The sequence below is a fragment of the Pelodiscus sinensis genome, chromosome 5, assembly GCF_049634645.1.
Source record: "Pelodiscus sinensis isolate JC-2024 chromosome 5, ASM4963464v1, whole genome shotgun sequence".
NCBI lineage: Eukaryota > Metazoa > Chordata > Testudines > Trionychidae > Pelodiscus > Pelodiscus sinensis.
In genome coordinates this window covers 93,152,376-93,177,563 of record NC_134715.1, presented here as the reverse complement: position 1 = coordinate 93,177,563, position 25,188 = coordinate 93,152,376, and the positions used below count along the sequence as shown (strand labels likewise).

The window sequence follows — 25,188 nt, the reverse complement described above, 5'->3', positions numbered from 1 at the left end:
TGAGGTACCACCTATATATAATTAATATATTTTAAAACAATGTGTCTATTGGACCTTTTAAAATGAGGGCTTTAGAACTGGGCCCTTACGTTTTGCTGACTGACATGTTTTGGGTAGACTCTGTCCTTTCCTATTTGACAGCAGGCCTTATGTGTATGTTGAGAAGAGTCCCACTTGTTGTGTAATGAGATGTTATATAATTTGTTAAAACTCTGCAAATCCTTACAGCAAAACTGTGTGCCATGTTTTTTTCTGGGTAAAGAAGGTGACACATGCACAGACACATGACCTAGTAGAAGGATCTGTAGAATCTTTAAAAAAAAATAGTAATAGATGATACAATTTGTGATAGTATAATCTTCTGGACACTTGTAGCACTCCATTTTTACTTACAGAGAATAGAAGACCACAACCTTTTAGCAGGACATCTTGCCATGTTTACCAATGACTTTAATCTGGCTCAGGATTTATATCTGGCATCCACCTGTCCTGTTGCTGCACTTGAGGTACCTAGTAAAGTTGCCTACAAGCTTGTCAGATATTAATTGTTTTTCTTGCCAGTCTTATATACAGAATAATGACAGAAGTTGCCGGACTAGAGAGTACCAGTTTTTGAGGTACCACCTGTATATAATTAATATATTTTAAAACAATGTGTCTGCACATACAGTGTAGATTTTACAGAGACAATCAAACTTAGATGAAGTATTTTATTATAGTTTTATTGAGAAATGTTTGTTACCTTGTCATTTTCTAAGATCAGTGATTTGCAATAGTGCATCTTAAATGCATATGAAAGCAGGAACTATAGGACTGTTCTATTGTAAATTGCTGATATTGGACAGTTGTAATGGCAATAACATTTAAACATTTTGTCATTTCAAAAACAGTTGAAAAAATACGTAACTTTGAATGCCTCTCCTGTTTTCCAAAACCCTAAAAAACTTTTTTATAAAATTTGTGTAAGTATTGTACCGGTTTCCACTCTTGCCACACTTACTTACATGACAAGTCCCATTTATTGGACTATGTGATTATTTTACATGGTGTTAATTCTACTCAGTATTATAGTATTTCTAAACATTTTTAGTCCTAATAATATGGATCTGTCAGTTGCTTAATTAAAGTATGTATTGTGCCTTTTATTACTATATCACCTTCTTACTATCATCTGTCTCATACTTGCTGTTGAATCCAGCCAAGTTACAAACTTTGATAATTGTATTTATTATAGTAGAAATTATTATAATAATTCAGTATTTGGTGCTTATATCAGAAGATTGGTTTTATTCCCAAAAAGCTCAAAGAGTTTATTTTGGTAACAGATGAGAAGAGATTTACAGCATTGGGACAGTGCACTACAGCTAGCTAAGCGATTGGCCCCGGACCAGATCTCATTCATCTCGAAGGAGTATGCTATGCAGCTTGAATTCACGTATGTTCTATAGTAAAATGTGGGATCATAATATTGAACTACTACTACAAAATAGAAAAATGCTAGTGATGTCCTGAAAGCATTTCCACAGAGTGCGATTTGTTCGAACCACTACAGCTCATTACAGTGCTATTCAAAAACCCTGAGAGGTCCTGCAGCTGTTGTACCAGGAAGATTGGGAGTATCCACAGAAAACTATTTTGGAAATGTGGTTCACAAATGTAGCTGCTCATGATTGTTTTAAGTGCCCATTAAAAGAAAAAATGAAGTCAATTTACCAGTGCAAACAAAATAGACTGTTACCCAGATATTTAGTTGCAGATCAGTTGTAGCTTGGAGTAGCTTTCTCCTACATGCCACCTTTTCTCTCTGCTGTTGAGAATGGAAGAAAGTTTGGTATTTAAATGCCCATTCCTCTCATTCTCAGATCATCCTTAGTCCTCCCATCTTCTGCATATTTGTGAAAAGAGCCAGAATTCAAGACTCTTGAAGACTCTTGTCTTCTAAACCTAACTATATTGCTGGCCCTATCACATTGATATCTTGTTTTCTTTGGTTGTAAAATCAAGATAGGAGAACATGGCTGCTTCAGGTATGTACCAATGAGCAGCCGTTAAGCAGGCTTAATCTGGTAAAGTGAGTGAGATTTATGGAAAGACAGTGGCTGAGAGGGCTTCTGCAATACCAGGTTTCCAAGCTTCCAGAGAGACCATATGAAGGAGTTGCTTAAAAATCAAATTCAGCCTCATCACCAGTGAATTCCAGTGTTAAAGGCTCACGTCTTAGGGCCCATAGATGTTTTTGGCATGACAGTCATAAACCCTGATACAGGCCTTATTTGTGCACAGATGTGCACTGAAATTGCTAAATAATTTTTTAATTCATACCTATTGTTGTTTTGGAACAAGTCTGTTTGGGAACCCCCTTATTTTGGAATAAAAGTGTTCTATTTTGTTTGTCAGTAAATATATTATTAGTCAACATTAATGGTATCAAAACAGGACACTTCTTTCTGAAATCAGCCTCCATTGCCTGTTGAGCTCAAGATGTAAAAGGACTAGAAGTGCTTGTGGAAAGAGGCTTCCCTAAGAGACAGGTGTGCATTGTCACTATTTTATTCTTCTTGAAACATGAAGGGATATAACACACATGCTTAATTCTACCCTTCTTACCTAAGCCACAGAGGTCTGAGATGGAATTAAAAGGCTCACAAGGCCCATAGGGTTAAAGTGAAAAGTAAATATGTTGTGGCACAAACTACATAAAACTTAGTAACTTTATTATAATTTCAGTTTAGAAATTAAGATGTTTTGGATCAAAATGCCTGCGTAATTAGAGACAATAGCTACAGGTGGCCACAAAAAGGAGGGAACTGAGGCATTTGTGACTACATGGCACTTTTTATAACCTTCTCGCAAAAAAAAATTGCATTAAATACTGGAAAAATGTGATCACAGGATTAACTGTGTGTGTTGCTTTAGGAGATCCATTTATTTCTCAGCTAAATAAGCAGACTTAACTCTGCAATTGTTGTTCCTATTAATATCCATTTTTACACTTTTTTTTTTTAGGGGTGATTATGTAAATGCTTTGGCACACTATGAGAAGGGAATCACAGGTGACAATAAGGTAATGTTGGTATACAAGTAATTATAATATAGAATCATAGAATACTAGGACTGGAAGGGACCTTGAGAGGTCATTGAGTCCAGTCTCCTGCCCTCATGGCAGGACCAGTACTGTTTAGACCGTCCCTGATAGACATTTATCCAAACATTTATCCAACCTACTCTTAAATATCTCCAGAGATGGGGATTCCACAACCTCCCTAGGCAATTTATTGCAATGTCTAACCACCTTGACAGTTTAGGAGCTTTTTCCTAATGTCCAACCTAAACCTCCCTTGCTATAGTTTAAGCCCATTGCTTCTTGTTCTGTCCTCAGAGGCCAGGAAGAACAATTTTTTTTCCCTCTTCCTTGTGACATCCTTTTAGATACCTGAAAACTGCTATCATGTCCCCCCTCAATCTTCTTTTTTCCAAGCTACACAAGCCCAGTTCTTTCAGTCTTCTTTCATAGGTCATGTTCTCTAGACCTTCAGTCATTCTTGTTGCTTTTCTCTGGACCTTCTCCAATTTCTCAATATATACTGAGTCCTTCTCTTACAGTTTATTTAAATATAGGGTTGTGTATTCTTTTGTAAATAATGTAACTCTCACTTCCATTTGGAAAAACAATCTTCATGCATTGCTATTTCTTATCATTGTACACACCTGGAAAAATTGTATATTTGATAATAAACAGTTTACTATAGGTCTGTCAAGCAATTTAAAAAATTAATTACAGTTTATCCCACTGTTAGAGTAACATTTATTTAACTATTTTGGGTGTTTTTTCCACACTTTCAAATATATTGATTTCATTACAACATGAAATATAAAGTGTATAGTGCTCACTTTATTTTTATTACACGTATTTGAACTGTTTAATTGAAAAATACTATTCCTTATGTTTTTTTAATTGAATACAAGTACTGTAGTACAATCTCTATCATAAAAGTTGAATTTATAAATTATGCCATCCCCAGATCTTATTATATTTTAACTGCATAGTGACAGTGGGTAGGTCCTGGACCTGGAGCAAGCCAGGACTGAGCCAGGCTTGCTCAGTCCTGTCTTGTACTGGTTCCAGGACCTACCCCTGCTGAGGTTCTTTGGTTTAAATATAGTAGGAGCTGGGCTCTTATTGCATTTAAATTGCAGGAATATCTTACTGCCTCTATATAAATCCATGGTACATCCATGTTTTGAATACTGCATACAGATGTGGGCGCCTTATCTCAAAGGCAGAGCTTGGATGAACAACAGCCGAGAGAGCAGGCAGGGTTTCGAAGAAATTTCAGCACGATCGACCATATATTTACCCTTATCCAGCTCCTAGAAAGAACGAGGGAATACTAACTTCCGCTGTGCATTTCTTTCATTGACTATGAAAAGGCCTTTGATAGCGTCAAGTTCAACGCAATATTAAAGGCGCTCACAGAACAGGGCATTAACACGCAATACATCAATTTGTTGAAGGAAGCGAATACTGGATGTACGACAGATATTACGCTCCTCCGTATCCCAATTAAGAAAGGCATGAAGCAAGGAGATACAATTTCACCGAAACTATTCACTGCATACCTTGAAATGTTTATAAACAAGATTAATTGGAGGAGTGGTGTCAACATAAATGGAGAACGATTATCTCATCTCAGATTCGTGGACGACATAGTATTAATTGTCGAAAGCACCAATCAATTGCAGAGCATGCTATGAAGACTTGACAAGAAAAGCAGTCAGGTCGGTGTGAAAATGAACCGCTGCAAAACGAAATACATGCGATCAGACGTCTTACGAAAAGCCCGAATAATGATAACAGGAGAAGAAATCGAAGAAGTGGAATAGTACATATATTTGGGCCAAGAAGTTAATATTCTCCAAGACCTGAATGGAGAACTCTTGTGAAGGATTCAGGCAGGATAGTGCACATTCAGTTCCATCAAGGACGTCCTCAAAGAAAAAATCGATAAGACCACACATACAAATATCTTCAATTCAACAGTGCTGCTAGCCATGTTGTACGGCAGAGAAACGTGGGCACTGATGAAGAGAGAGAGGAGTGACTATTGGTAGCTGTAAGGGCAATGGAGAGTGCTATATTAGGAATTTCCCTTCTGGATTGTATTCCAAATTAAATTGTCAGAGAACGCAGCGGTGTGAAAGATATTATCGTGGAAAGCAGACGTAACAAAATGCAATGGGCAGGACAATAGGTGGACCGCAATTATTGCTGAGTGGTACCTGCAAGAACAGAAAAGACCACCCAGTCAGCCTCCAAGAAGATGGGAAGATGACATTGTTAAACATTTTGGACGAACGTGGAGAAGAAAGGCAAGAGTGTGAGAAGAATGGTGGACGTGTTGTGATCGGCGCAGTCTTAACGATAGCTGAAGACCGATTGATCCAGGTGGAAAAGGTTGAGAAAAGGGTAACAAAAATGATTAGGGGTTTGGAATGAGTGCCATCTGAAGAGAGAGTAAAAAGACTGGGACTTTTCAGCTTAGAAAAGAAGAGACTAAGGGGGGGCAGATATGATAGAAGTCTATAAAATCATGACAGGAATGGAGAAAGTAAATAAGAAAAAGTTATTTATTTATTCCCATAAGAACTAGGGGTCACCAAATGAAATTAATGGGTAGCAGGTTTAAAATAAGGATGTTAAGTTGTGTTTAATTAGTTAATCAAGTAGTCAACGGAATTTCCATCAACTACTCAATAAGAGGAGGAAACTGCAGAGCTGCAGTGGGGCCAGCTCCTGGACCCAGGAGCTAACTCTGCTGCAGCTCTGCCTTTTAAATGTAGTGGTTAGTATGGGCAAGGATGGTAATCCTAGCCTCATTTTGTCAGGGCTTGAAATGGGTGACGGGATGGATCATTTGATGATTACTTATTCTGTGTATTCTTTCTGGGGTACCTGACATTGGCCACTGTCAGAAGACAGGATACTGGGCTAGATGGGCCTTTGGTCTGAGTGGACCAAGTAACAAAACAAAACAAAAAATGAATATTTGTAAGTTGCACGTTCATAAAAAAGAGATTGTACTACATTACTTGTATGAGGTGAACTCTTACAATGCAAATATTTGAAAGAAAAAAATATACACTTTGATTATAATTACAACACAGAATATATGTGGAAATAGAGAAAAATATTCACAATATTTGATACATTTTAATTGGTATTCTATTGTTTAGCAGCACAATTAAAATTGTGATTAATCGTTTTTAATTGTGATTAATTTTTTAGTTGTGTGAATTAACTATGATTGACAGGCCTAGTTTATTAATATCTACTGAACTAACGTAGTACATGGAAATTATGGTTACGTGATTATTGTGAAATTGTTCAAATGGTCAATATTAAGTGGGGCAGGGCCAAAATAATAATATATTGAAATACAATACTTATATAGATCTCTTCATTTTTTTGTAGTGAGCTGATCAGTAAAGAAGAATAAAATGAATAATCAGATTTTTCAGAACAAGAGAAATAGCAGTGCTTTCTTATTATTTAAAAACCAAATGTGTGAATTTATTGGGCTAGTACTTTGAGAGAAGTCCACTTAGAAGTAAATAACTTCCCCATCTGCCTTTTTTCTGTTCATCTGTGCTGGTGTTCTGTTCTGTTTCCTTGTCTCTTTTTGAAACCTATCTTTGTCCTGGCCTGGTGAGTTATTTAAAAAAGTAGAAGTGTGAAAAATTGATGGAACTTCTCTAGAAAGTTACCTAAATGTGGCCAGCAAGGAAAACCAATACTTTTTCTACTGAAAATATAGTTATCGCTTCACTTTTCATCACCAGTACCAGGAACATGATGAAGCTTGTCTAGCTGGAGTGGCTCAGATGTCCATTCGAATGGGAGACATTCGTAGAGGGGTTAATCAAGCCATTAAACATCCTAGCAGGCTGCTAAAGAGAGACTGTGGAGCCATTCTGGAGAGTATGAAGGTATCCCTAGTAACAGAGACAGCATTAATAATTTGATAAATTCACAGTCTCCAAATTAACATTTTTATAATTTTTATTGAAGCAATTTTCAGAAGCTGCCCAGCTATATGAAAAAGGCCAATATTACGACAAGGCTGCTTCAGTATATATTCGCTGTAAAAACTGGTAAGTGCACATTTAGTACCATTTTACATTCCTTGAAAAACTGGTCAAACTGTAGTGCCCTTTGAAAAGAAATAGGACTCCTCTAATCATCTTCATTATCCTGGGGCCCAGAAATGTAAAAGGATCCAGCGCTCCAGCTGTTACGGTAGCAACAGTAGCAGCTGGAGCCCCAGGCCTTTTAAATAATGTCCAGAGTCCTGGTATCAGAGGGGTAGCCGCGTTAGTCTGAATCTGCAAAAGCGACGAGGAGTCCTGTGGCACCTTATAGACTAACTGAAGTGTAGGAGCAGAGTCCTGGGTGGCGCTGAAGGGCCTAGCTCAATGCCCTAGCCCTGTGGTCACCAACCTGTTGATTGTGACCAACTGGTTGAGTTTGTAGGCACAACCAGTCGATCGTAGGCATTCCAGCCCCCTCCTCCCGCATTTTCCCACCACCACCAAGAAGTAGCCCGTGCTGGCACTACCTCCTGGGAAAATGGAGTTAGCACCAGCTTCCTGCGGCTTGGGGAGAGAAGTCCTGCACTTGCACACCAGACCCAGAGTCTCAGGAAGCATGCAGGCTGCTCCTTCCCTCCACCAAACAGCCGGCGTGCTTCCTGAAAAGTCGGGTCTGGTGCACAGCCAGGGACTTCCTTCCCCCTGCTGCCTGCCTTCCTGCGCTGATGGCTGAAGGGCAGGCAAGTCCCGGGCTGCAGGACACACACACCCTGCGCAGGAAGGCAGCAGAGGGAAGGAAGTCCCCAGCTGCGCACCAGATCCAACTTCTCAGGAAGCACACTGGCTGTTTGGGGGAGGAGCAGCCTGCTTGCTTCCTGAGACTGGATCTGGCACACAGCCCGGGATGCCCTCTCCCCCTCTCACAGGAAGGTAGCAGAGGGAAGGAAGTCTCCAGCTTTGCACCAGACCAGAGGAGCAGCACACACAGCGGGATCCCCAGGTACCAGCCAAGCTGTTCTTCCCCCCCTCCCCCACACACACACACACACAAGCACCCCCCTGGCCAGTTTCCCACCTGCCTCAGCCCACACCAGCACCCTTGCACCGGCCCCTACTAGCATCCTGCACCATGGCCAGAGCCCCATCCAGCACCCCGCTCCTGCCCCCTGTCCAGACTCCCACCTACCCCATCCCCCACCAGCACCCTGCCCTGGCCCCCACCAGCACCCTACCCCCTGGCCAGACCCCTAGCAGCACCCTGACCCTGCCTTCTGGCCAGACACCCACCAGCACCCTTCTCCTGCCCCCGTCTTCCTAGCCAGACATCTACCCCAGCTTGCTCCTTACCCTGTTTTCCACCCAGATTTTCTCCCCCATCCCTATCCTACTCACTGGCAGCCCTGTCCCATTCACTGGGTCCCTCATTTTTGGCCCCATCTCAGAGTGTAGAGGGGCCCACAAATTCTACTAACCCTGGAACCCCAGAAGAGTTAATCTGGCCTGAGGCTTTGAACCTCAGTCCTATCTACCCTCCTCCCACATGGGGCTGGAGTGCCAGGGGAGTGAGATGTCTCAGTTGGGGCCACATCAGTGAGGATTGGGGGTTTGAGGGGTTGTGGTTTTTTTGCATCTCACTTGTGTGGTCCCAACTGATTTTTTTTTCAGTGGGTTAGTGGCACCTCACCCAAAACAGGTTCCCTGCCCCTCCCATAAATAAAGACAATTCTGAAACGTTTTGTGTTGGACATATTTTATTTAAAAGTGAAGCCTGGCCAACTAGCCCCCAATTGAGGCCAAGCCCCCATCTGGCTGCAGCATCATAACACTCCCACAGACCCCAAACCTGAGCCCATCATACACCTGAATCCCTTGTCCTGAGCCCTTCACATCCCCAAATTCCTGCATCCCCACATCCCCAAGTCTTCTGCCACAACACTCCTACACCATCCACACACTGCAAATCTGTGTCCTGAGCCCATCATACACCCAACCGCCCTGCCCTGAGCTCCTCATATACCACTTAAACTCCTGCACCCCCACAAGCCTGCACCTTGCTCAGCACCCCACCTAACCTCAACTCTCCAGCCTGGAACCCCGACTGTGAACTAGCATCCCCTTCTTCACCTCCTCCTGTACCCAGATTCTCCCCCAGCGCTTGCACTTCTCACCCCTTCCCACACCCAAATTCCTCATTCCACCCAAAGCCCACAACTCCTGCCTTAACTTGGGCTGTGTCTAGACTGCAGGCTTCTTTCGAAAGAGCCTCTTTCGAAAGATCGCATCTAGACAGCAGGCGGATCTTTCGATAGAGGAAATCCGCTTTTTCGAAAGAGAGCATCCAGCGAGTCTGGATGCTCTCTTTCGAAGACGGCCTCTTTACATTGTAGAACGCCTTCTTTCGAAAGAGGAACTTTCGAAAGAAGGCGTTCTTCCTCGTGAAACGAGGTTTACCGCCATCGAAAGAAAAGCCGCATTCTTTCGAAATAATTTCGAAAGAACGCGGCTTGAGTCTGGACGCAGGGGAAGTTCTTTCGAAAAAAGGGCACTTTTTTCGAAAGAACCCCTGAGTGTGGACACGGCCCCAGTGATAGTAAGGGCTGGGGACAGTTAGTGATAGAGAGGAGGAGAATGGAGGGGGTGGGGTCTTGGGGAAGAGGTGGGGTAGATCTTGGCTTGTCCTGACATTTAAAAAGTGATCTTGGGTGTAAAAAGGCTGGAAACCACTGCTCTACCCGTTTCCCCTGGAACCATGGGAACCATGTCATGCCTTGCACAGACCCCAGTGAAGTCTGTTGACTGTCCTGAATGTGTCTGATTAAATAATGAGCAGTCCTGTGGCATGTTGAGAGACTAACAAGTTTATGAGGTCATGAGCACAAAAGCTCATGACCTCATAAATTTGTTAGTCTCTAATGTGCCGTGACACAGGACTACAAGTCTGTAGCTTTAGAAACAACAAACATGGCTACCCCTCTGAGTCTGATTAAACAGTCTACTGATTTTTCCTGTGGACTAGATCAAGTGTGATTTACACTCTGAATCTTCAGAAACACAAGTTGAAGTAAATCAAAATTTTAGAGTTAACTGCTGTTTGCTTTTTGTAAACACTTTAAAGCGCTTTCAAAGCTTCTCATCTATATAACAGAAGAGAAAATATTTGTAATGCAAATTATCGTATTAATTTCCTTTTTCATTTAAATGACTACTTGTACATACTATTTTTTGTTTTAATTATTGCTAAAGTATAAGATCATGTTGTTGTGCTATTCATTTGGCACACATTTTGTTAGTACCTTTTTTCACTTGAATATTTCTACAAATATGCTTATACTTTATTTGATGAAATCAAATAAAGAATGGTCATGTTTATTATTTGGTTACTTTATTATCTTGGTTTTCTAGGGCAAAGGTTGGTGAGCTTCTCCCTTGTGTATCATCTCCAAAGATCCACCTGCAGTATGCTAAAGCAAAAGAAGCAGATGGCAGGTATGTTTAATTTTCAGAGTCAAATAACCAAAGATTTAGAGCTACCAAATGTTAATATTCAATTTTGTTCATAAACCAAGAAGTATGCAGTGAATACAGTATTCATGGAAAAATATAAAAATCAAATATTCGACAAATGTCTTGAAACTAGACAGATTGCATTTCTGACAAGGAAAGAAATATTTCTGATTTTATTATCCTTGGGTTAAGCTTTAAAAAGCTTTTTTTAAAAATGTATTATAGCTTTTAAGTATAGTAGCTGTGTTTAGCAGTGATGATATGCTGAAGTTTATTTTTCTTCTAAAAACTCTGGAGTTTTTATAAAAATCTATGATTAATCATCACAGTCTGGAAAATAAACATTTTTTTAAATAAATTACAGTAGTACTATTTGTCATAATTGAGTCTCCAAATTTTCCCTAATCGTGAGCTCAACTATAAGATATGAAAGGTCCAAGTACAGGATCTTTTGAACAGGGAATTTCTGTCGAAAATGCCCTGTCTAAACTGCCAGGGTTTGTGGGGTTTTTTTTTTGTTTTTTTGTTTTTGTGTTTTTTTCAAAAAAGCTCCATTTAAAAAAAAAAAAAGCGGCAGTCGCCATTATGCAAATGAAGTGCAGGAAATTCAAATCCCAGCTTCATTTGCAATATCGACATGCCTACTTTACATCCCTCTTTCGAAAAAGGAATGTAGTCTAGATGTAGCCTTACTGTTTATCTTCTAGGGGAATAAAAAGACGGTATTACATGAAGTGTTTTGTTTTCCTATTGTCATTATCAAAAGACTTTAAATGGGGAGTACATGTTGTAAGCAAAATTATTAAAAACAGCTTAATTTCACAGGGTGACTTCTTAGGTGTAAAATATTGTGAGTTCCTTGTATAGAGTATTGTGAAGATTCTTCGAGCCAAGAAAGCTTGAATGTAAAATGTGGGCATCATTATTTTGCAGATACAAGGAAGCAGTTGTGGCTTACGAGAATGCCAAACAGTGGGACAATGTAATCCGGCTATATTTGGATCATCTTAACAATCCTGAAAAAGCTGTTAGTATTGTCAGGGAAACACAGTCTCTTGATGGAGCCAAGATGGTAGCCAGGTAATACAGTAATGTAGTTACATTAGATAGATTTGCAAACCTAACTATACTAACCTTATCTTCTTAATATAACCTCTCATGCTGTCGTCATTGTTGCCTCCTTCTATATTTATTGCAAAGTGCTTTGTGCTCATACACGAGAAGTGATTCAAAAATGAGGTGTTAATAGTAAGCCCTCTAGTCCCTCCTCAGAGGGGTTTCACTTATGCAAAGAGTGTTAGGAATTATTTGGGGTTTTTTTTTTTTTTTTGGTATCTTCCTCTGTTTATTTGTTGATATGTTCCAGTCTTCAGTTTATTTTTCTTATTACAGAAATCTTAAATTTTTGTCCATTCTAGTCAACAGATTATTTTGTTTGATTTGTGTGTTCTATCTTGTAGCCATGTAAAGCATAGTCCTTTTACTTACTTTATTTATATTCTGTTCTCTTATTCAAATTACCTGGTATCTGGGAGGGATATTCTTTTAACTGTATTTTGTATTGTGTATTTTAATTTGAGATAGGCACCCCGAGCATAGAAGAAGCATCTCTAGGTTAGTTCATAACCCTGAAACTTGTTTTTTATTTAGTGCAACATTTTGTAATCCTTGAGATAACTGAAAGGATTAATCATATGCTGATGACTTTTTTAAAAAGCCTCAAGAATGCTCATGTTAGTACATCTGTAGCTTTATGTAGGACCAAAGCTGGTGCTAAATAATAAAACTGTATTTGCAAAACAAGGGTGATATTCACTCATGGTGCTGAGGATCAGTGTAAGTCTCTTTTCACCATGTAAGCTCCAGGGTTCTGTATAAGGTTAGTCTGCTGGGTAGCCAGACAGGTTTTCTGTTTGCCCTTTCCATGCATCTGTAACCAGTTAATGCTGAACCTTGCATTGGGGTTGTGGCTATTACTGGAGCCATGCACGCAGATCTGGGTTTGGGATGTGTGTGAATTTCTTCACTAAATGCTCCGCCTGCATTCTCTGGTTTCTGTATAGGGGAGTGAATTTCACTCTGAGTGCACAAGTTTGAATGTTCTCACTCTTGTATATGACTGCATGAACCAACAAAAGCAGTAAATATCCATTCAGCTCAAACAGCAATATATGGTTGCATGGGAACGTATCAGAAACGTCTCACTCTATTAAGAATGTGTAAGAAACATAATTGGACAGATGATCTCAAACAATGAGAAATTCACTTCATTATTTTAAAGCATATTTTAAAAAACCGTAGTCCTCACTGAGATCCAATATAAAGTTTTACATGGAAAAAAAGAGTATATGAAAATATCATTGGAAAAAGATTTCTGAAAAACTTTTTGTAATTAAATGTCTCTGATTAATTTTTTTTGGCTAATTGAGTTTCACCAAAGTTCACTTCTGCCTGTTGTTGAAGAAAATGCCTCACTCGGTTTAGGCAGCTAAACAGACAGTTTTATTGATCAATAAAACAAAGTGAGCCAAACGTGGTCCCAGCAGAGCTGGGTCCAGTAAGGCTGGCTAATACAATCAATCCTAGTATTTTATACCCTTAACCAAATAAGTCTGATGTCAGGGCAAGAAATCAAAGTGAACTTCAAAGAGGAATTATTATCAGCAAAGAAAGAAACAGGTTTTAGGGAGTAAGGGCTTCAGCTTAAAATAGTTCATTAACACATTCCAACAGCGCATTCTTCTGGCCTCTCCCCACCTCGGTGAAGGCCAGTTCACTCCCTCTAATATACGTGAGGACACAAGAAACTGAAATGGCTTTTGTTATACAGAATGGCTTCTAGCTAAATATGAAATGGTTTCCACACTGTCAATAACCATACCAAATTTGATCCCAAATGATAGCAGTCTTTTTGGCTTCATCTACATTACATCCCTCTGTCGTCAGAGGGATGTAAATTAGACGTTTCGAAAGTGCAAATGAAGCGGGAATTTAAATATCCGACGCTTCATTTGTATAATCACATTCTGACGCTGTTTCGAACAAGCACCATTTTGAAACTGAAACTGCAGTTTAGACACGGTTCTGCCAATAGCGGGATGATTTTTCGACAGATCCTGTACTCCTCAATAAACAAGGAGTACAGGATCTGTCAAAAAATCACCCTGCTGTCGGCAGAACTGCGTCTAAACTGCGGTTTCAGTTTTGAAATATTGCTTGTTTGAAACAGCGCCAGAATATGATTATGCAAATGAAGCCTGGGATATTTAAATCTCCGCTTCATTTGCACTTTCAACGTGCTTTATTTACATCCCTCTGCTGACAGAGGGGTGTAGTGTAGACACGGCCTTAGAAAACTACATGCAAGCTTTAAATAGAAAAGCCTTCTCATCCATAATTCTTACTAGAAATTAGTTGATCATAACATATGTGCAGCAGCACTCTAGAAGATTTAGAAGAGTGATTTAATAGTCCCTCAGTTGCTACAATCATTGAACAAGAGAGGTTTTCTTTGGAGAACATTTGGTGTTTATTTATTGTTATTTACCAAAAGTCTTCATCTATTTATTCCAATTAGATTCTTTCTGCAGTTGGGTGACTATGGTTCTGCCATCCAGTTTCTGGTCATGTCCAAGTGTAATAATGAAGCTTTCACACTAGCTCAACAGCACAATAAGATGGAGATTTATGCTGACATCATTGGTGAGAATTCTATTGTCATATTTCTATTGGGAATTCTTTAGGAATGTATGGCCTATCTGTGAAGAAAGGTATATAGAAGTCTAGAGTAATAATAACGTACAGTTTTTGTGTGAAATTTCACATCTCTTTAATCCATGGTCACTCTCAGAATTCAGTTTTCTACCTCATTAGTACTAGGAGGCAATGGAATAACTCATAAAACCAGTTCACAGTTATGCCATTTGACTTTAATTTAGATTTTACTCCTAAATGTAATTGCTGTAGTTGTTTATTAGGTAGAGAATTGCTTCAGTAAGTCGTTAGTCCTGTCAAGGCTTTTTCCCCGCTCTGATACGATAAATGCAGAAGTGGGGGCCTGCAAAAGTACCCCAAAACCTTATCTTTCCAGGCTTTGGTTTAAAGTTTCCCCCCAAAAATCTTAAAACCCTAGATTTTGGGGATAAAAAATCCGCTGCCACAACCCAAGTAGTAATAAAGAAACCAGGGAGGGACTACTTGGGAAATCTCAGCCCCCAAAAGTAAAACCAGGACTCAAAAATTAACCAATACCAGGTTAATAAAAGGAAAAGAGAAAAAAAACTTTTATCATCACCATAATATTCCTGTTGCAAGCATAATGACTAGATGGAAAAGTCACAAATTAATATACTCATGGAGGGATTCCACCATGTGCCAAAGCTTAGCTTTACAAAGGAGAGGAAAACCCCATTTTTAAATACACAGACATCAGATTCCCATTCCCAAACCATAAAACAATAAAACCTAATGGATTTATATAAATAATACCCTACTTACAGATAGTGAAGAGTCTTTTCTTGGAGAGAGACATAGTGTCTGTCTCCCTCAGTAACTGTAGAGAAACTGCTCTAGGGACAAAGGAGAGAAAAACCAAAAATTCCTTTGTCCCAGTTTGAAATTCCTACCTACATTCCTATTGGCCAACTCTACCTGGCTTAGGTATAGTTAACCCATTATTCCCCAGGCTGCTGGCCATCTCTCATGATCATGACAAGTCCTTTATCTAAGATCAGATGTGGCACATTAGGTATAAAATGTGCAAAACAGAACTTATAAATCCAGCTTGCTCCTGTTTTATTTGAAAACCAAAAGCCAAAAATGTGAAAGTAGATGGTTTGCACTCTTTCATGTCTATAAATCTTTGTTTCATGAGAAGTTTTGCTCACCTTAGTGTCTGTGTTTCAGGTTCTGAGAATACTACCAATGAAGACTATCAGAGTATTGCACTATACTTTGAAGGAGAAAAAAAACATTTTCAGGCCGGCAAATTCTTTTTGTTGTGCGGTCAGTATGCTCGGGTTAGTATACAGAGAGTAAAACAGCAACAGCATTTAAATGGCAATGGTTGTGCAAAACACTGAATTCCAGATCATTACACTTCCTACAGATCAGGAAAAAAGGCTTCTTTACTAATTCCTCTTATTTTACATTGATGCAATCAAAATTCAAAATATGGTCCTACCTCCAACAAAATGTAGAAGAAATTATTTTTCCCATGAAATAGAAAACAAAGAAAAGGTGAGCACAATATATTTTTATTGAGGCACGCACACAACTTTTATTGACATCAGTAGAAGCTTCATATGGATTGTAGACATAATATATCTGAGTGATATATGAACAACAGTTAGTTTAGTTACAGTTGACTTATTTGAATATTCAATTGTAAAAAAATTCATTAATTAAATACTGTAGCTTACTGAAACACAGAATTTTTGAGTATGCAAATTAGCATATTTCTTATTGACTGGTTACAAGTTGATTATGTCAGTTGCTGCATTTTAAGCTGTATGTTTATGTCCTGAGAGGAAAAAAGCAAGATTACAATTCTTTTCAAATTACCAACTGGTAGGGGACGGTGACCTGCTCCTCTCAGTAGGCCAGTGCCCAATTAACCCTTGATTGCAGTGCTCTGTAATGCCCCCATAGAGAAAATTCTCCTGTCATTGCTGGCTGTAATGGCTGAAAATAAATGTGCCAGGAAAATGCTGGATATGCTTCTGCAGCTCTGAGGGGGCCATGGGAGTGAGGAGGAAACAAGTAAATAGATAAGGGTGATGTGCTGGATTGTAATTTCTCCAGCAAGGCCTCCAAAAAGACTTCATGAGTGCATTTTTCCTCTGTAATTTTATGACACATCAGCGTGATGACTATATTCCCGTGGTCGTAGTGTGCTCCTCTTTATTGGCTATTTTCACTAATTTGTGACTCTGTTAATTTCACATTCATATGAAATAACTTCATTGCTCTCAGCGTGCTCAGGGATCACCTCATTTTAATGCAATCAAAGGATCTTTCTCCTTTCTTCCTAGTTTTTGCAGAACAAGATGAATTAAAATCTAATTTTTCAAAAATAAGGAAAAAGATTTTTCTAAAGAAAACTCCATGTCACTTACCCATTATATCTTCGTATACCTGTTTTTGTTTCAGGCACTAAAACATTTTCTGAAAAGTCCAAGCACAGAAGATAACATGGCTATAGAAATGGCAATTGAAACAGTAAGAAAAATTGATAAACCTAAAAAATTGAATATTCAGCCTTCTTTTCAAGTAATCTATATTTTTACTGTACTGATGTTCTAGTGCAGAGTGGGCAAATCTGTCTCAACAAACATTTGGATCTGGCTCACACTGGCCTACCTGGATCCTCAGGCTCCCTGCCTGCTGCAGCCCCACACGCTGCTCAAAGCAGCTGGCTGCTGGAACCAACATATGTGTGCCCCTTAGGGATGTGCTGCCCCCTCCCCCAGTACTATCCTTGCAGCTTCCTTTGGCTGGAGGGAGTTGCAGTGGCAGTACTTACAGGCATGGGCAGCACACAGAGACCTACTGCCCCCCTTCCTCCAAGAGGAGACATACACACATTGACCCTAGCAGCTGATTGTTTTGAGCAGCGTGTGGGTCCACAGCAGCCAGAGAGCCTGCCTTAGGATCCCACTGAGCTGCCAGAAAGAGATGCATTCAATAAGCTACTCTTGGCCAGAGACTGCATCTAGCACTCCACCACACCCCACCTTCCTGTCCCAGATCATGACCTTTTCTTACACACCAAGCCTCTGCACCCCTCCAGCACTCCTGCTCCAGTTCACAACCCCCTTCTGAATCCAAGCTCCCTCCCAGACCTTACTCCCTCTTCTGCACTCCTCCCCCAGGTCAGAATCCTCTCCTGTTCCCAAAACTTCCCAGACTCTGCACCCCAGTCACCTACCCCGGAACTTCCTTCTGTACACAACTATCATCCCAGATCCCCACACCCCTTCTATTAACATAGTAGAAAATTTATGACCCATGACCACTTAATAAATTTTTGAGTGGCTTCCATAAAAAATTATTGCCGACCCTGTCCTAGTGGTTAGCAGAGAGTTTGAATAAATTATAGATATAAGGAGGAAGCTGCAAGAGTAAAAGCAAGGGCTAAGGTAAAAAGTTCCTGATGCTATACCAAATAATTTTTTCAAGAGGTCATCAAGTCTGATCCTCTGCCTTCACAGCTGGACCAAGCACTTCTAGATCCTCCCTGATTGATGTCTATCCAACCTGCTCTTAAATATCTCCAGTGAGAGAGATTCCACAACCTCCCTAGGCAATTTATTCCAGTGTTTAACCACCCTTACAGTTACGAAGTTTTTCCTAATGTCCAACCTAATCCTCCCTTGCTGCGGTTTAAGCCCATTGCTTCTTATCCTATCAGAGGCTAATTAAAATAATTTTTCTCCCTCATTCTTGTAACATCCTTTTAGGTACTTGAAAATCGCTATTTTGTCCTCTCTGTCTTCCCTTTTCCAAACTAAACAAGCCCAATTCTTTCAGTCTTCCCTCCATAGCTCATGTTCTCTAGACCTTTAATCATTCTTGTTGCTCTTCTCTGGACCTTTTCCAATTTCTCCATATCTTTCTTGAGATGTATTGTGTCCAGGTTTGGGCACTACTCCAACTGAGGTCTAATCAATGTAGAGAAGAGCAGAAGAATGACTTCTCATGCCCTGCTTACAACACTCTTATAAATGTATCCCAGGATCATGTTTGCCTTTTTTGCAACAGTATCACAGGCTATGTCTATACTGCCGCTTTTTTTCGGCAAAAGGTACGCAAATTGTGCTCCACTATTTGTGTAACTTTTTCCAATAGTTTTGTCAGAAGAGGCTCTTCCAAAATTTGGCCTGTCTACACTGGGCCAAATTTCAGAAAAACCTGAACGAGGAAGATAGGGCATCCGAAAGACCACATCTGCTCTTCCACAAAAAATGTCGGAAGAGTAGACTCGTTCCCTGGACGTGGAGGAGTTTTTCCGGGATACCTCTGGGATACCTCTGGTATCCCAGAAAAACTTCATAGTCTAGATTTAGCCTGGCTGTGTCTACACTGGGCCACTTATTCTGGAAAATCAGCCACTTTTCCGGAATAAGCTGCAAGCTGTCTACACTGGCCCTTGAATTTCCGGAAAAACAACGATGCTCTACTGTACAAAATCAGCCGCTATTCCGAAAAAACTATTCTGCTCCGGCTCAGGCATAAGTCCTTATTCCAGAACACTGTTCCGGAAAAGGGCCAGTGTAGACAGCCCAGTAGTCTTTTCCGGAAAAGCACGTCTACATTGGCCACAGACACTTTTCCGGAAAAAGGGCTTTTCCGGAAAAGCAGCCTGCCAATGTAGATGCTCCTTTTCCGGAAAAACTGAAAACGGAATAGTATTCCGTTTTAAGCAGTTTCGGAAATTCATGCCAGTGTAGACACAGCCCCACACTGTTGACTCACGTTTAATGTGTGGTCCACTATGACCCCCTAGATCCCTTTCAGCAGTACTCCTTCCTAGACAATCACTTCCCATTCTGTATGTGTGAAACTGATTGTTCCTTCCTAAGTGGAGTACTTTGCATTTGTCCTTATTATACTTCATCTTATTTACCTCAGACCATTGCTCAAGTTTGTCTAGATCATTTTGAATTTTGATCCTATCTTCCAATGCACTTGCAACCCCTCCCAGCTTGGTATCATCTGCTAACTTAATAATCATACTCTTTACAATATCATTAAATGGCTGATGAAGATATTGAACAGAACCGGTTCCAAAACAGACTCCTGAAGAACCCCACTTGTTATGCCCTTCCAGCATGATTGTGAACCATTAATAACTACTCTCTGGGAATGATTATCCAGCCACTTATGCACCCACCTTATAGTAGTCCCATTTAGGTTGTATTTCCCTAGTTTATTGATAAGAAAGTCATGCGAGACCATGTCAAATGCCTTACTAAAGTCTAGGTATATCACATCCACCACTTCTCCTTTATCCACAAGGATTGAGATCCTGTTAAAGAAAGCTATCCGATTGGTTTGACATGATTTGTTACCTTTATTTTCTTCCAAATGTTTGTAGATGAATTACTTCCTCTATTATCTTCCCTGGCACAGAAGTAAACTGACTGGTCTGTAGTTTCCTGGGTTGTTCTTATTTCCCTTTTTATAGAGGCGCACTATATTTGCCCTTTTCCAGTCTTCTGGAATCTCTCCTGACTTCCATGATTTATCAAAGATGATAGCTAGAGGCTGAGATACCTCCTCCCCAGCAGCTCCTTGAGTATTCTAGGATGCATTTCCTCTGGCCCTGGTAGCTTGAATACATCTAACTTTTCTAAGTAATTTTTAACTTGTTCTTTTTTTATTTTAACTTCTAAACCTACCCCATTTCCACTAGCATTCACAGTCAGGCATCCCATCATCAAACTTCTTGGTGAAAACCAAAACAAAGAAGTCATTAAGCACCCCTACCATTTCCAAGTTTCCTGTTGTTGTTTCTCCCTCTTCACTGAGCATGTGGGAATGTAAATAATGTATCTATCTAGAATTCCAAATGTAGATCTTTTTAGTATTTAATGGATGCAGATTTCAAACATGTTAAATAGGTAGCAGCTTGACATCCTTGCCATACTATTAGATTTTAAATATGGACTACAGTATGTCCGGGGGGGGGGGGGGGGAAAGGTGATCAACCAAATAGATCACTACTTTACTTACTGTGTTTTGAGTATGAAAGACTGATGAATACATGTTCTAAGTATATTTAAATTTAAAGGTCTTCTATGGAGAAATCTAATTCTTTTCCCCCCCATCTTTCAGGCACATGCTGACATTTTTCCGCTGTCCTTATTTAATAGGTTGGGCAAGCAAAAGATGAAGCGCTAACCAATCAGCTGATAGACTACCTTATGGGAGAGAGTGATGGCATGCCCAAGGTACTATATTCCTAGATATCTAAATAGTAGCTGATCTTTTTTTGAAAATGTGGCCCTTTATTTGTATGCATCATTATCTGAGAAAAAAAATTTTAACTTTTAAAATTGTACAATTAGTCAATTCCAACTACAAATACAGGGTATAGTTTCTCTAATAATACTTGATCTTAGCTTAAAAAAATAGAACAATGTGCTGGTATGTAAATTTCTGTATGTAATCTGTACAAAACTACCTAAAGTGTCTATGGTAAAAAGAAAACTAAAGATTAGCAAACCCATACCTAGAGTTTTTAATAGCATACTTCACAAATAGAATGGTCAGTTATTTAACATTAAGCATATATTTATTTTTTATTGTGACGTATGGGAAGTCTTTCTGAGCTCATAGAGTTAAAGGTCAGAAAAGATCATCCAATCATCTAGTCTGACCTCTTGTATATCCCAAGCCACCAACACCATCATTACCATCGTGCGAGAGCCTTACATATTTTTGCTTTTGTGTTTCCTTCTGGGAGCCCCCATTTCATATAATTTATACAAAGAGGATAAATAGAACTTCTTTTAGAGTCTATAAGTCATTTCTGTCATGCCAGCTAGTAATGCAGGCATTTGGAACTGGAAAACAACCACAAACAGGCTATACTAGTCTGTCTTTCCCTTTTACATGCAATTTTTTTATATTAGTTGATATGTTTGTTTTCTTCATCAGTAATGTTAATCAGTGTTGTTTAATCCTGCTTGTTAATACCATAGGTCTAATGCTAAAAATATGACTGCGATACCAATATATATGTCATGATAAAGGGCTGAAAGAAGAGAAATTATAATGTCTTCAGAAGTGAAATTCTCTTCTCGTATCCACACAGCTAGTCTCTCCTATATTTTGATTTCTACACATGCGCAAACCGCTGTGTAGGCAAGCAAAATATAGGAGTTTAGAGCTGCAGTATGGATCGGAGGGAGAATTTTGCATGGTTATTTTTTATGTAGGTTTTAAAATTAACTAGCATGTCATCCATTTATTTGAATGTACTGGTCCAAAATTAAACACAACAGCTAGATATCTTTCAGAGCTATCAGATGGTGGTAGTCTTTGGGTAGTTCAGGTTCTCTAAGATCTTCTAGTGATGTCCCCATGGGTGCTCCACTGTTGGTGTTGGGTCATCCTGGTGCCGCAGATTGAAATATTTCTAGCAGTATCTGGTTGGCAGGCAACGCGTGCCATTCAGACCTTTGCAATTCACGTGCGCGGCCCAACTCCCCTCAGTTTCTTTGTTACTGCCCTCGATTGCAGACAGAGCTTGATCTTTCTCCTTCTCCTCAGCTATCTGTTGATGGGGGGGGGGGGGAAGACTTGTTTTCTTCATCTACATAGTTTAAATGAACTCTATTGATAAACAACACTCAGAGGATAGGTCTCTGTTGTGACCCTCCTGGATGCTTTGTCCCCATTTTTAAAAAAATACAAGAAGAAAGAAAACAGACAAACAGGAGATAAGGAAGAACAAACAAAGCTGCCTCAGAGTAAAAGGAGCAGTGAGCCTGTTGGACATAAGGCCAGGTTTCCCTGTATGTAAGAAATGCGACAAATGTCACAACCCTATGCTGGCCTTGGACGGCCATTCTTCCGGCATTTGATGCCTGGGAGAGACACATGTACCCCGGAAATGCATCCACTGCTATAACCTCATGGCCAGAGCATGCAGGGACAGGGAGCATCTCTGCATGTTGCCCTTCGATAAGGCTCTGGATCTCCAGGACCCTAATATGGTAGCAGCCAGTCTGAGTCTGCTAGTTCACAAAAGAGACTGGCAAACTCGCCTTAATCAAAGCTGCTCATGAAGAGAGAGGTCTCTGCAGTCTGTTCCCTACCTCCCAGAATCAGTACAGAAGATAAACGGGGCATATCTGGCACCAGGTGCTCCCGTGCCGCATCAATTGTGGAACCAAAATCATGGCACATGCAGACCCTGGCATTGGCTGTCTTTGGTCCAATTGGAGGCAAAGTCCAGAAACCAGACAAACCCTCAGGACCACCCATACCATAGGTGCCTACCAAAACTTCAGCACCAAGAAGGCACGTTTGAAGTCAGCTAGACCCTTACCCTTACCAACAATGAACCTGTTGTTCTCCCCACGTTTTATCCAAGCTTCATGCGTCATGAGATGATGCTATTCTATGTATCTTGGACATTCGGAGAGCGTTTTCTTTCTATATTGATTGGACGCGGACCTTCTGTAAATCAGACATTGTTCGTTTCAATTGCTGATCGTTCTTAAGGAACGCCACTTTCATCTCAGCGGATTTCCAGAATTATAGTATCATGCATTGTCCACTGCTTGCCCCTACAAAATAAAGTACTCCCTATGCCACCCAGTGTGCATTCCACACAAGCAGTCTCTCTACATCAGCAGCCTTTCTTAAGGGGGTGTCACGTCAGGACATCTGTTGTGCAGCCATATGGTCATCAAACCACTCTGAGACATTATGTGATGTTGACGCAAATGGAGATGGACCCTTCATTTGCTAATGCAGTATTCTCCACTGCTTATAAACATTAAATCCAAAGCTCAACTACCATCTATCCAAATGCCACTATGTAATCACCAACAGTGGAGCTCCCCAGAGACGTCACTCAAAGAGGAAAAGGAAGTTGCTCGCCTTTTCCAGTAACAACAGTGGGTGCTCCCTTCCCTTCCTTTCCTCTTCTTCAGACTATACCTGGGCCAATTGGGCATACGCGAAGAAACTGAGGCGAGGCAGGCTGTGCGCGTGAATTGCAAAGGCACAAATAGCACACACTGCCTGCCACGCATGTGCAGCCTGACCAGATACTGCTAGAAAAACTAGCCGGGGTCAGGGTCGCCGGGGTCTGCAACAGGGCATTAGTAATCTTGGCCACGGTTTTATTAAGTGGCAAAGCCAAGCGGGTGGGTGCATCATCCGAGAGGATGTCAATCATGGGATCCGTGTCCTCCACTACTGGCTCCACTGGGACACCCAGATTGGAGGCCAGACGCCTAAGCAGATACTGATGCGCTCAAGCATCCATCGTAGGCAGCGCCGATGCGGGATCCGCCAAGGCTTCATCAGGAGACAATGATGATGACAACTCCTGGACAGGTACCGGATCCAGCATAGGATCCGGTTGAAGAGCCGGCTGGGCAGGCAGCACTGTTTGCGGAAGCGGCTCCGGCACCGAGGCCTGTGGCTCAGCAGCGGCATCTGTAGCAACCGACCCCTGGGGAGAAGGAGGAGGTCGTGACAACGACGCCGACGGTTGCGCACGGTGCCCCAAGACACCGGACACCACAGAGGACGGCACAGGCCCCTGCCTCTGGTGGTAAGCCCACAGCGTCCAGAAAGGCCATTGCAGTTGAGGCGGCCAAGTCTGCTACACCCGCGAATGATCATGCCGGTGGCGGGAACGGGATCTATGAGTCGAGGAAGCTCCCGAGGACTCCAACCTGAACGACGCCGCATCAGAATTCGACGAGTAGTCAGACTCAGGCCAGGGAGGCGCAGATGACGAATGTCCCGCCACCCAAGGGGGGACAAACCTGGCCATAGACTCGGGTTTGCCCGTGTGTGCGCGATGAGAGTGTGCCGGCACTGGGGGTGCCGGTGCTGTTTGCGGTGCCTGTAGTGGCACCGGGAGGACAGGTCCCGGTGCCGGGAGTGGAGCCGGTGCCGGGAGGACAGATCCCAGTGTCTGGAGTGGAGCCGGTTGCGGAACCGGGAGGACAGGTCCCGGTGCCAGTGCCGACCCGGAACATGGCTGCGGTGCCAAAGTCAGAATTGGTTGCGAGACGAATCCCGAAGAGGCCGACATCATCAGCGATGGCGGCACCGGCATGACCCACAGGGTTGATGCCAGTACCTGTAACGGTACAGAAACTTGCATTGGTGCTGAAGAGACAGATGCTGAAGGGTCTGGAGCCGATGACTGGAATGGCACCCCAGGATAGCTGCTCAGTGCTGGTACTGATGATGGTGCCGTAGACGGTGATTCGGCACCGGAGCAGCCAAGACGGGGTCTGGAAGAGGTCCCAGCACCGAGGGAGGTAGACTCCATTCGAGCACTGAGTGAAGCCTGGCAGCCTGCGTCAAGACCGGCACCGATATGGAGGAAAGCGGTACTGGTCCCACAGGGGACGGTCCCGCTGCATAAGCGACCGGTGCCGAGGTGAAGCTGGTGCCAACACAGCCTCTGGCATAGGCAACGTCGACCTCTCCACCTCAACCGACGACAGAGGGGAGGTAGTGAGACTAATAAATCATGCGCTGCCTCAAAAGTGTCCGGCGTAGGGGGGCACCATGGTGGATGAGGATGTGCGCATCAGAGACTCGGCACTGCGGTGTAGGCCCGACTTGGACTTCCGGCTTGGAGACCTACCACGGGACGTTCTTGACCTCTTCGGTGCCGGGGAATAAGACCGGTGCCAAACCCTCGGCCCTGAGGCCCAGTCTCGAGATGGGGCATCGCGCGTGGACATTGGCGCACTGTGTACCGCAGAGTGTCCAGCCGAAGCTGGCTGTAAAGCCGCCTCGATGAGGAGAAGTTTTAGACGAGAGTCTCTCTCCCTCTTAGTGAGCGGCTTAAACGACTTGCAGATCTTACAGGCGTCTGTAAGATGGCCC

At 41.6% G+C, this 25,188-nt stretch overlaps 1 protein-coding gene across 3 annotated transcripts in view; it reads left to right on the top strand.

Moving 5' to 3' along the window:
• WDR19 (WD repeat domain 19) overlaps positions 1-25,188 on the top strand; it is a 91,973-nt gene that overhangs the window by 43,484 nt on the left and 23,301 nt on the right. For 2 of the 3 annotated variants that reach the window (XR_012904319.1, XM_014576748.3), the window contains exons 19-29: positions 396-506; positions 1,326-1,435; positions 3,007-3,064; positions 6,841-6,987; positions 7,070-7,152; positions 10,492-10,575; positions 11,527-11,673; positions 14,171-14,295; positions 15,499-15,611; positions 16,744-16,812; positions 20,469-20,546. Coding sequence is in view for 2 of the 3 variants with exons in the window: in XM_014576748.3 (XP_014432234.2) it covers positions 396-506; positions 1,326-1,435; positions 3,007-3,064; positions 6,841-6,987; positions 7,070-7,152; positions 10,492-10,575; positions 11,527-11,673; positions 14,171-14,295; positions 15,499-15,611; positions 16,744-16,812; positions 20,469-20,546 (1,125 nt within the window). In the remaining variant the exon portion in view is untranslated. The remainder of the gene's footprint in view (positions 1-395; positions 507-1,325; positions 1,436-3,006; positions 3,065-6,840; positions 6,988-7,069; positions 7,153-10,491; positions 10,576-11,526; positions 11,674-14,170; positions 14,296-15,498; positions 15,612-16,743; positions 16,813-20,468; positions 20,547-25,188) is intronic. The other variant, XM_014576749.3, reaches the window with a different exon arrangement.